The 13,593-nt window shown below is 32.4% G+C and overlaps 1 protein-coding gene across 1 annotated transcript in view; it reads right to left on the bottom strand.

Annotated features, from left to right (window-relative positions):
• The window catches only part of LOC126966510 (myelin transcription factor 1-like), a 366,689-nt gene that overhangs the window by 65,675 nt on the left and 287,421 nt on the right, over positions 1-13,593 (bottom strand). The window contains exon 4 of the mRNA XM_050810626.1: positions 551-585. Within this exon, the coding sequence (XP_050666583.1) occupies positions 551-585 (35 nt within the window). The remainder of the gene's footprint in view (positions 1-550; positions 586-13,593) is intronic.

Below are 13,593 nucleotides of genomic sequence, written 5' to 3'. Positions count from 1 at the left end.
GGTGCTTATCTCTTACAAGTAGATGCTCATCTTGGTCTTTCGTCAATTTTTCTCATAAAAAATAGTCTTCCGCTAAGCAAAAGCAAATTGTTTTTCTAAAACTGGGTCATGAAGAACGAGTTATCACGAGCGCTAGTATGTGGGCCGGATTGAAGTATTGCCGTGCTCTATTAATGACGCCTCGTTTCTTTGAAGCCAATTTGGCTTTGCCTTCCAGATGACCACGAAATTGGCAATCGCTCGAGATTTCGAGACCCAGTATTCCGATACTAGGCGAGGCTTTGAGGGAAGTGTTGTCGAAGAGCGTTACGATAAATGGGGTTTTTTTAGTGGTAAACGCGCAAACTTGAGTCTTCTGGGGGTTAAATTGGACAGGGTTCAATGTTCCCCATTCCGCGACCTTCTCAAGAGAGGACTCGATGGAAGACACAAGTTTCTCCCGGCACTGGTCGACGATTTCCCGAGAGAGACCTGCATGGCCCATGTATACGGCTCATAACTGTATGTATTTTACATTCAGCTATTGTTTATACTGTTTTTTTTTACATACCTTGTCTGTGCTTGTTGTAATGGAGTCTTGAGCATCTGAAACAAAATATATATTTTTTAATATTTGGAAGAAGTATTATGTTAGCAATATGCTGTCAACATAAATCGAAGTTTTTTGAAGTACAATTTTAAATCGATATAAACCGTTTCTTTCAAAGGAATACATAAAAATTAATACATTTTTTTTTCAACTTGATAATTAACCGTGGGTATTTTTTTTTTAATAGAAGTAATATTAGTTATATTTACAATACTATACACATTTGTCAAAGATTGATCGATACTTTACTACCATCGATCTTTGAATCAAACAGTTATCTCAATAATAATCATTCATACTTCCGTCATTTAATATTTTATAACTTTTGGTGACAACCCTTATCCATGCCGCTTAGATCGTTGTTATCAATAAATTTGAGCACAATGACCTATTTTTATTACATTTATTAAAATGCGTGATATATTTAAAAAGGAAGTTCTCGCTCTACTATAATGGAATCAGTTTGATTATAAAGGAGTACTTCTCTAATTAAGTTTGAATGTTTCGTTATGTTATTATTTTCCAATCAGCATTGTAAGCTATACAGCGAGCGCTATATCTCCAGATATTAATACCAACATGAAGGGGTATAAGGCGGTGTGTACACAGGCAGGCATCTTTACCCGTTCAGTGATTAGCTTCTGTGAACACCACGCGCCCGTACCGGACCTAAATATGTTTGTACTTTGGCTTTCCCGTACATACCCAATATCGGATCCCTCCTGAGGATCAACCATTACGCAGCCTCTTAACGGCGGACGGTTTTAATTAAAAACTTCTTGCATTAGCATGTGTCCGTCCAATCACGGTGCAAATCCTTGCGAAGTAATTTCGTGTTCGTGAAATAGATTAAGATGTTAAAACAGGGATAATTTAATTTTTTTATACAATTTTTAAGTAGATAATTGATTTATGAAAAATTCATTGGGTAACAACAAAACCATTCAGTTATTTAAGAGTAATTCCTAATAAAATTCTTTGAAGGAGTTTTTGTCTGAGGCTGTGAATAAAATCAATCAATAAAATCTTCCCTCTTTAATTCCTTTAGTTTTCATTTAATTTTAATATATTGTATTAATCATAATATAAATTCTTAACAGTTTCAATATAAAGAAAAAGTAAATTGCCATATTTTTTTGCAATTTTACACTTGGCTAGATTTTGTTTTCTTTTTCAAATTAAATATAGCTAAATTAAATAATGCGATCTTAACTTCAGACATTTGTAAATACTTATAAATACCACAAATAAAATCAACATAATTCCAACATAAGTCATAAGTTTTTTTTATGCAGACCGAATGTAATAACTGGCAAAATATTTAACTAGTAGAACTGCAGATAATAAACATAATATAACTCAAGTTTGATTATAAAGTTGGTCAGGCAGGGTCTGAGCAAACAATGACTTTAACTTAGCGTATTCTTAAATGGTAATAAACATGAGTTCGTGTACCTCTGGCGAGGACTGGACCTACTTGGAGGGCGTTGCATTAGGGCGCACGTCCATCAGCGGCCCGATTCACGTAATTTTACATGAGCGATATCGCAGCGACGTCTGTCGTTCACCTACGATTCGTATTCACGTGATTTAAATCGCACGTTCGAGAAACGATCCTATCCAAAAATCGCTAAAGCGTATTCACGTCAGCTAGACGGACTTCAATCGTTGTGTCAGTGATATTCTGCTATCTTTTTACAATCGGTTACCAACGATTTAATGTCAAATCGAACGTCTGAGAAGTCGCTGAACTGAAGTTTGTAATTAACTGAGCAAAAGACTCTGATATCATAATAAACATATTTAAAAGAATATGGTAGAAAATAAAAGAATAGTAGAATTAGACTGGCAATGTCCTATCGCAAGTCGTCGATAAGTCGCTGAGTTTCAGTCCTATTGAGTTGTCGTCCTATCGAATCAGTACGTGAATACCAATTTTGGACCAAGTTTCAATAGGACGACTTCTGAACTACAACGATTTTTGGATCGTTAGAATATACGTGAATCGGCCTACTGATGTAAAACAGAACTAGAAGGTAGAATTACTATCTGGGTGTGCGTTGTTATATACATAAAGAATTAAGTAAGTGTCGAACGTTTTGATATAAACTCGTATCATTCGAAATTAGATAGTCAGCTAATTGAAACTAAAATTTAGTTGAGACAAAGAGTCGGAAAATACGTTGTAGTGGCCCCACTACTTGGATTAGTGTGAAATTACTAAATCGTGGCAAGTTTTTGTACAAATATATAAAGGCAAAGAGCCACTTCACACAAACCAAAAATACGTACATGAAGGACTGAAAACAATTGTTGTGCAGCTTTACCAAGCACAATAATTGTTGTATTCATAATATTTCAACATATTTATAGTGGACAGTTTATCTTGTATGCTCAATATAAAATGTTCTGGGCCTCAATATTGTAACTTTGTATTGTTTGAAGTGTTACTTTGTAAATCATCATTTGTAAAATATATAAATGTCAACATTGGCTTCAGCTTCACGACGTCACTGTAAGATTTTCTGTTTTACCTCAAGTAGGTATTTTATCTGTTTCTAACATTTTCTTATATGCTATAAAATTTTGCAATTTGTAAAAAATATATTTCAACATTGTAATTTTCTCAATATTTATATTAATATATTTTACTTCTATATACAAAGATGAGCGGCGACATTTGAATATATTATTGTATCCACAAAACAGACTCACAAAAAGTTTATGTTAAATCAATGTACGTCTAGCCTTATAATTCTAAACATTGCGTAATAACGCATGCATCACTGGTTTTAATCTCAGCTCGATATAGCCTCAAGCATACCTCTTATTTACGTACCATATTTTTACTATACCTATCTACTAACAAATACATATATATTAAAAGTGGAATAAGATTGTGTAACTATGACCGACACTGAATCATTGATAAACGATAATATTTATATAAAGCTGTTGCTATTGCACGTAGAACAAGGGAGCAACTAGAGAATTTATTGAAGTGAATGCAACCTTATAACTTTTCTGTACCTATACGTCAACATTTTTATACATGTTCATTTATTATTGATGATAAAAACTCGATGAATTTTAAGATAATATTTTCAATTGATGATAATAAGATGAATGAGTAAGTTACGATACATATGAAACTCCTAGTATTGTCAGAAGCATCACCTAGCACGCTGCCAAAAAATAACAAGATTTGATATTTCTTACAATTTATTTATTATAATTATTATCTAACCTAACTGTACCGACAAGCCCAATCTTAAGTTATTATTTATATAAGTAGTACAAGAAGAGATAAAAACTAGCGCATTGTAATAGAGTAGCTATCAAAGGAGCCCGCACAATAGGGTCGGCATACGCTGGTTGAGCAATGCTTACCTACCCTCATTCAGATCTTGGACAATCAAGTGTCTAATATTGACACACATTCTGCTTTTGAGAACGGTCTCTTGTTACTGTGTATTGGAACGTCGTGTTCACTGTGTCATTATATTGTCAACACAATGTTATAGATACTAATAGAATATTGATCATTATCGGCATCTTTGGACAATGGTGGGTTTTCAAGTGTTTTATTTTTAATGGAATAGCAGAACAAACGAGCTGACGCCAACACCGTAATCACCGCTTATTTTTAATTTTATTACACTACAACAACAGAGGAAGCACAGGAGCCGATCTTATGAATAAAACTATGTTTGAAGACACCCTTTCGATATCCACCTCAAGGAAACCCATTCTACTGTTTGGTTGTACGTGAACTTTGAAAAGTGGAAGTGGAAGAACGCCAAGGATGATGATCTTGAAGTGTCTTTTGAATTAAGACTCTATTTCAAAGAATGTTGGTTGTCATTCCTTCAACAGATACAAGAAGCTCTACAATCCACACTTGAATATATCTATATGTAAGCAGTAGTTTTTTGTCCCGTGACTTGATCTGCATGGAATTAGAGATCACTTCATAATTTCTTATAGTCTTCACATGTGTAAAATTAGTATCTATATATTCCTAGCCCTAAAAAAGGAAACTTGAATATGAATGCATAGTTATAACGCTACTGTAAACTAATCTTGAAAGTTAATATTTAATCTGTGCGGTGTAAACAGTTAGCTAGAAGTTGGAAATGAATCCTGTATTAATGAAATACAAACCTTATCAGGTATTATAATATAACATGTTAACTCTTAAGTTAGAAGTTATACTCAAACAATAGTAATAGAAAATGTGCAGTATTTCAACATTATTTGCACTTATACTTCCAGATGCAATTTTTCTTTCTAACAATGTGCATTTTTGTTGTTTTTATGCGCATTATCGAAATCTAATCATCATTGGCTTCAAAAACGCGTTGGTATCACTATTTTTGCTCTATGACTAGGGTATATACGATTGAAATCAATAAGTTATTCATAATTGTTTCGTTTTCATCAATGTCTAAATTGTATTATGCTGAAAAGCAATTAATAACAAATCCAGCAACGTTAGGCGACGTCAAAATTGTTTGAGTTGGCGGAAAGTTGCGCCGTCTCTTATTTATTTTTTATCAATATTATCCGAACGGACCTAAAAGCGTCGCCCCGTTTTATTATAGGGACGTGAATTAGCAAAAACAGAATGGATTTCGGCTGTGATTATGTCAAAAATAATTAATTATTATCGATCTGGTGGCGGGAAGGGGAGAGGATTGATGGGAGCCACCGACCGTGGAGCTCTTTAAAATTTGGAAGCTAATTACTCCATTCCAAAGACGACTAGCGTCGGAGACATGACAAAGATTAACGATATTTTTATAATACAAATTAAATTAAATAATAACAATAGTAGCAATGGACGTTTGAAAATATATACAACAGAACACGAAACACACGACATGTGAAGAAAGGGTGGGAAAGAACTTCATCGTCACTCGGCTCACTCAATAAAACGGAACACAAAAAGTTTAATCATTAAATTGTTACACTCAAATGTAAAAAAACTTAATTGAATCTGTATATGTTACTAGATTAATTCTAAGCAATTGCATTAAAATTAAATGGCCTAATGAAAGCATGTTTTGCAACATCAATAAATCACAAGTTGAAAAGTTCATGGCGAGAAAAATCAGAGTCATCGGCATCTTTTAAATTAACGCCATTAGCTTCAAGATTTCCTCGTCGAAATAAAGTGCAAAGATTACCTCTCTTCGTTCAAACGAAGCCAGTAATTAGTAACGCTCGAGTTTTATTTGTTGACGCTCATTATTCGTTGATTTTGAGAATTTCAGAGCGGGATGGAGATAGAGTCGTGTGAAATAGAGAGAGAGGTGGGATGTTCAATCGTAAGGCTGCACCTGCCACCAAACGAATTTGCAATTTAAATTCCTAACGAATATTTCGAGAGGACCTCCTTAACACGACATCTGTTTAAATCGATGATAGAGTGACTTTTGTGGCTTTAAGCTCTTACCATTGAAATATTATTGAATTCAAATTATAGGTATTAATGATTGTTAAAATATTTAATGTGTTGAATAAATACATTTATGTTAATATACCTTTGTTCCTAGGTTCATTTTAAAGTAATTAATTGTTTTCTTCATATTATTGCGACGATAGAGTCTTGTAGGGTTTTTATTTATTTATTAGAGAGTGATTAATGATTGTATTTATAATTATCCACGACAGTGGTAACTGACATACGATCTAACAGCACTTTTTTCTGTTTATGAAATTAAATGTTATAATTATATAACAAAAAAGAAACAAGCATTACAATTATATGAAATTTCCGCCAAGTTTGTGGATTTTACACTAAAGATAATAATTTGTAACATTAAAAAAACGTTTAAAATTTTTCAACGAATAAGAAACATATAATATTGTCTCAGCAATGAGACAAGAACAAACTATGGGACTAGAAATATTACGTTTATGAATAAAGTTGATATCAACTTTTGAAACAGAATTGATATTAATACATATGATATAATATATGATAGATTTGTTCAAAAATTGTTTATATCTTAATATATATAAATCTCGTGTCACAATGTTTGTCCTCAATGGACTCCTAAACTAATGAACGGATTTTAATGGGGATTACTTCATGGAGTGCAGTTTGGTCCAACTTGAGAGATAGGATAGTTTTTATTTCGATTTGGGACCCAAAATTATTTTTATTTTCAATATTTGTTTTGTATGGACATATTTTCTATGAGAGAATTTAGTGACGCACGGTTTGACAGTTCGGCTGTGAAACAATTTCATTATAACAGGAGCATTTTTTACGAAATAAATCTTGATATTTTGAAATATTATTGGCAAATTCCTATAAAACTGTATGTTTTATTTTTATAATCTACAGAAAAACGTCTGTCGGGGCAGCTAGTATTATTATAATTGTTTTGATAAATCTTGGTATCTTATATTATGGTACAATTTGAATTTTTAGTTGCCATGTTGCGTTGGCATCCAGATCTTCACGCCAGCCTGGCATCGGAGCTGGCACATGACTGAGAAAAATGAAATGAAACAGGGAAGCCCATTGTCCAGGATTGGGATCAGTTAGGATAATAGAAAAAAAAGTTTCGTTAGTTGCACTGCGTATATGTTGTATATAGTTCCGTGATACAATAATGTAAGTAATTCTTTTTGGGATAAGTAAATTTTCTGGAACTGTAATTAGTCTCTGTTCTAAGCACATAATGGCACAGACTAGGTTTATATTATGTACTTATTAAAAGAGATACAGCTCTAACACTATGAATGAAACTATCGTAAGTCGCAGAAGAGGTGACGAGCGACAGTATTGAGCGATATGAACTAACATCAATAATTGTAACTTAACTTTTACACGTGTTTCCAGTGTCAGTATCATCTTATGGACAAACATGCACTAAGTACTTGGTAATAGTACGTGAAAATATTTATATTTTATACATATTTATTTGAAACATCATCCGTCGATATAGACTATTATTTTAGACTCACAAATATTATGGTAAGTTACTTTTTGTGCACAAATTGGTGCAACAAAATTTGCGAAATAAAATACATTTTGAACACTTAACACTGTTTTGTAATAAGTATGTAATGCAATATATGAAATAAGAATTATTTTGAATAAAGATATTATTTTATCATCAATAAATAAGTATCGGGCTCAAACCGATAAATTAAAGGGGTGATAAATTGTATGTCAGCTTGTAATTTGGCAAATTGATTGATTTGGTTCTGGATGATATATTGCATAAGGTAGTGTATCGGACGCGAGCCTCTAATAGGTGTTAGTGGTAAATAAAGAAGTGCGGGCGGAGCCGGGCGTCATTAATAACTATTGCCCCTGCCTCTTCATTTACAATCAATCACATGAGCCTAAATGTTTTGGAAGGGATGTTTCATAAAGGATTACCAATTATATTTCTGTGGAATGCATTAATTTTTGTTTTGTATTGTGTTTTCATTGAGCTGCCGTGTGCTCTTAAAGCAGTAAGGACTACTTTACATATTTCGATGTATAAAAAATACTATTAGTAAGAAACAGTTATTAATATGCTTAATATATTATGTGTTAATCTAGATTTACGATATGTATCTGTTGTTTTTTTTTTTTTTCAATAAATAAATCAATAAAAATATACATTTTAGTTAAAAGCGAAAAGCGTTTTAATGTTTTGGTTTTTGACAGTTGTATAATTCTGTATGAATGCAGTTCTATAGAATTATCACCGTTACTGGGTCTGAAATGCGAATCCCCATAGGTACCATCGACAAATCTGTTTCATTTGTAGGTTTATATTTGCACGATATTAGGACTGTCAGTATCTAATAAAAAGATAACAGTTACTTGTCAAATGTATCTCAAGCTAATTTCGACCAACATGTTTATTAAGACTGTAGAAAAATTATATTAAGTTACCTGAATTAATTTTTCTACAGTCAATTTTGTCTATATATATATGTTTTCATATTCATCCTGCAATGTTTGTACTATCGACAATATATATATATATCTCCTGCAATATATATATATATAACTTGGTCAAAAACCGCTCGTAGATCCAATAAAATAACGTATTTTTTTCAATTCCTGTGCAGTTTATCCAATTTAATGATTTATGAAAAAGTGATTGAAGTATTTTCATTTACATTTCTTGTGCAATCTTAGTCTTACGTGATTGTGTAGCAACATTTTATTGGAACCAGTAAACAAAACCGCGTGTGATTAAGAGGACACGACAGAATTGAAAACTTTATCGAAGCGAAGTTATAATATAATTAAAAATACTTTGGTAAATTTCACGCTGCTCTAGTCGACTCGAGCCTATTTTACTCAAACGAGCATTAGTCTTATTGAATACCTATAAAATCAGCGAGTCTAAAGAGGTTTCTACTTCAAAAATTGTCAACAAAGATATATTTTTATTAGGGAGTAGGTTTACCAACTTAATAATATGACGGAAGGAGGAGATAGTCCTCTTGATGTTGTGAAGCACCATTATCATCATCACTGTCCTATAACTGTTACTATATCCGAGTCAGTACACAACGGACCTAAGATGTATAGACTTGCTTTATACCAGACCGAATGACAGAAAAAAATTAAATTATAAAGTTCTACATTTGCTTTTAATCTACATAATTACCTACAACAAATTTCAATTATATGTTAATCTTAGAAAAGTGATTCCTATACAACCTAACACATTGGGGGATAAAACTTTATTCTGCTAATAACTATTTGTAAAATGTTTTGGGGGGAAAACAAGCCTAATAAAACGATACCATAGTTTAGTGATACCAATGGGTTAGAGTGTAGTAAACACATCCAGATAGAATGAGTTGTCAGAAGGAGTTAATAATGTTATTAATTAGTTAGTGGGGGCGCTGCTTCCGACGTTCTTTGTTATTAATGAGAACACCTCATCTATAACGTTAGCCGAAGGGCCCGTGAAAATACTAACATATTATACTAACTAGCTTAACATGACACTTGGCGTATCCACGTCTGAGTTTCTTACATTAATAGGAGGCAGGGATCAAAGTAAATTGGTGGGATATCTCATGGAGTTAACACAATAAATAAATTGCCCGTGAAGAAAATGAAACAAGAAATTTCATTAATCAAATGAGTGTGCTCTTATGTTGGAGGAATTTGACTATACCAATATTATATTATATTATGTTATGTTTTTATTATACACTAAGACAATCCCGTGATTTTGCTTGCGTAGAGTTACATGGCTTTCTGATTTTGTATCCAATTTCATGTGCTTTATTTAAACATGACATTTTAAATAAAAATATTACGAATAATATGAGATATCTGTAAGCGAAAATACGGCAGTCATTTCAGTGATGAGTAACATGACGGACAGGCAAGACAAGGTCTTCAGCTGACTTTAAATAAATAATAGTTAAAAAAAACTAAAAAGCACGCTTTATATAAAATTCAACTAAAAAATAGAAAATAAATTTAAATTGAAAATAGTGTAAAAAAAATATATTTTATTGTAAAAAAAACGTTTCATTTTTTAGTGTAATTTTATATAAAGCGTGCTTTTTAGTTTTTTTTATTGAAGAATTTTTTATAGAGAATTTTTTGTAGAAGAATTATTATTTTAATAATATCTTAAAAAGCACCCCACGCTTTTTTTACAATAAAATATATTTTTTTACACTATTTTCAATTTAAATTTATTTTCTATTTTTTAGTTGAATTTTATATATTTTTAGTTTTTTTTTACTATTATTTATTTTTCATTTTTTAGTTAAATTTTCTATAAAAGCGTATTTTTAAAACTTATAAGTACTTTAACATCAATTCCTGCCTTATCGACTATAGATGAAAATTATATAAGGTATTATAAAATCATATTTTGCAAATTGAAAAATTGAATAATTTTATCAAATTAGTGTAATGTGATCGGTCCTCGATAAATCTACAAAGTTTGAACGAAATCTAGCCGTTTAAAGTGGGTCAAAATCGCGCCCAAAGAAGTCGGTTACAAACATACAAACATACATACAAACATACAGGTGAAGCTAATATAAAGCGTATAAAAAGGGGGAGGTTTATTGAATTAGGCTCTATTTGGCGGAAATCCATAATTATCCAAATGTTATGAGTTTTTTTTGGTGTTAATTTCGCTCAGATTTGCTTTTTTCTTTTTCGGCTCGTTGCAGATTTCGGTGAGTCAACATCTCCCGAAGATGCCTCGTGTAAACATGTCTAGAATTGTTGAAAGACTAATCTTAGCGGAATTAAGAAGCAACGCTCTGGTGATTCTTCTGGAGTGTTTCTTCCGGTGTGGTCTTCACATACCATCAGGTGACCCTAATGTATACTTGTTTGTCCTCCTCTTCGATAAAAAAAGAAAACTACGTAAGTGATGTAGCAAGTTGATAATTATGAACTAGGATGCACCAACGCAATGTAACCAACTAAGTTATGCTACAGTCTCCGTTAAGTACAGTAAGTAAGACAGGGTTCGATATAAACAGCGCCACGGTATTTGGGGCTGCCTCGTAAGTCATTTCCAAACTATACCCTTTGATCAATTAAATTTTATTAGACACGTTTATTAAAGGGTAGTCTAAGTGAAAGATTTATTGGGGGTTTATCGTTATCCGCATACAGTCATAACCGTAGATTGAACAACATTTATCCAACAGTATTAAAATGTTAGCTAAAGTACTTGATTGTGACATATTTTTGGCTATTAACAATCCTAGACATTATTAATATTGGAGAACTCCCGATATCTTTATATATATAATTCTTGTGTGCGTGTGTATGTCACTGAACTCCTCCTAGACCGCTGGACCGATTTTATTGAAACTTTCTGTGTGTCTTCAGGTGGATTCGAGAATGGTTTAGATTCACAATTGAACTACCTCCTGAACGGCTGGACCGATTTTGATGAGATTTTTGTGTGTTCCAGTGAATTTGAGATTGGTGTGTGTCTTCAGGTGGATTCGAGAATGGTTTAGATTCACAATTAAACTACATCCTAAACGGCTGGACCGATTTTGATGATTTTTTTGTTTGTTTCAGTGAATTTGAGATTGGTTTAGATTCTCAATTCCGTCCATATTATATAATTCTCCTGCTCATGCGTATGTTAGTGAACTCCTAACGGCTGGACCGATTTTTCAAATTTAAGACGTGTGTACAGGACAAGGTCTGTCGGGTCCACTAGTTTTGCTATAAATTTGAAGCAGAAATTTCTATTGAATTACAGGAATCATGGTGACGAAAATAACACGATGGACAGATTGTAGGTTCTAGAGTTTGTTATCTCTAACATTCGCAATAATATGTTACAAAACCTTAATAACAATTAAGGTTCACAAACAGATGAAACTATATAATCATAGATAATTTATACATCTAGATAGAGCCTCTTGCTGCTAGAAAACCGATTAAAATAGGCCAGGTTTATTACTTTAGTGTGCGTTACAAGCTACGTCTTACACTCGCGATTTGTATGTCACTTTGTGTTAGTGTGCGTGCATTGCTCGAAATAGAGGTTAAGCGTTACGATATATCTAGAATCTAGGTTCTAGATGAATAATGGATCTAAGAATATAATATATTATGACATAACGAACAACAGGATCAACATCGAAAACCACAATTTATTACAACATTGTTAAGAATATTTAGTTACCTAGGTGTGTGTTTTCAACTGATAAGTATTTTTTAACGATTTTGATTTTGTTGTTCGTAAAGATAACGATTACGTGATATTAATTACCACAGACTTAGGCGGGGTTGCACAAACTAACTTTAGCAATAACAAACATGTTAAAGTACCGGTTAAGCAAAAAATGTGTTGCACCATTTGACAATTTATATATGACGTCGTAACTTTAACTGTTAACCGTAACCATTCAATTATCGCCAGTTAAAGCAATAACAATAGTTAATGTTAAATATCTAAATAGCAACCTGTCGAAAGTTTCAAATAAATATTCTATATTGACTTGATATTTCATTTTTAACTTTAACTACTCCAACGAATGTGATCGTGCAACACATTGCGCAGTCGTGCAGCACATGTTAAAGTCAGCGTTACTGTTAATGTTAAAATTGACCTTAAGTATAACAGCTCATAAGGCTGGGTAGCATTAAAATATAATATCCGGACGACCGAGCCTTGCTCGGATTTTTAAGAATGTACAAAACTTGAACAAAAAAAAAACTAATAGGATATCTGGTTTCGAACCGGGGTCTTCTGCTTTCCGGATCACCCAATGTCCCATCTGAGCTATAATAGTCTTGTATATAGTGGCGAAATTTACCTTTGTATTCTAATGTTATTGTAGCTGTTTCTTATTCAAACATGGATAAAACCATTTTTTTAAATTGAAACCTAGCTAGATCGATTTATCACCCCCGAAATCCCCTGCATACTTAATTTTATGAAAATCGTTGGAGCCGTTTCCGAGATTCAGATTACATATATATATATATATACAAGAATTGCTCGTTTAAAGATATAAGATTAGCGTATAGCCAATCTGACAGTATATTAATATGTGACCAATTTCGATTTATCAATGTGTGCGCTTAGAAAAGTTAATTTTCAAAATACTAAGTAGCTAATTCCATGCGTGGCTGACTGCTTACGACACGTCGATCAAAATCGGTTACAGAAACAATAGATTCACTTTCCTTTTATCTAAACTTAATGTGTCGCTAGAGATGTTCTTCTTCTCTTGCACGCTGTTTGTCTACACGCTAGTATATTGTATGTATTTGTAGTATGTTTATTCTAATTAGTACCTAAGTAACGCCATTACCGCTTGCGTACAAAAAATTTAAAATTATCAATAACGGCTCTATGTACTTTTCTATTTGTTCACTATATCCTTTGATATAGTTCTAATGTTAAATAAGGAAAATAAATGTGTATATGATTTATATTTCGAAACTAAGCTAACTGAATGTTATGTGACAGCAATGTCGTACAGTTCTTGTCTATTATGATATTATTAAATTAATATAT

This window comes from Leptidea sinapis, chromosome 10, assembly GCF_905404315.1.
Source record: "Leptidea sinapis chromosome 10, ilLepSina1.1, whole genome shotgun sequence".
Classification (NCBI taxonomy): Eukaryota; Metazoa; Arthropoda; class Insecta; order Lepidoptera; family Pieridae; genus Leptidea; species Leptidea sinapis.
Note: the sequence above shows the minus strand (reverse complement) of the source record. Positions and strands in the feature narration are given on the sequence as shown.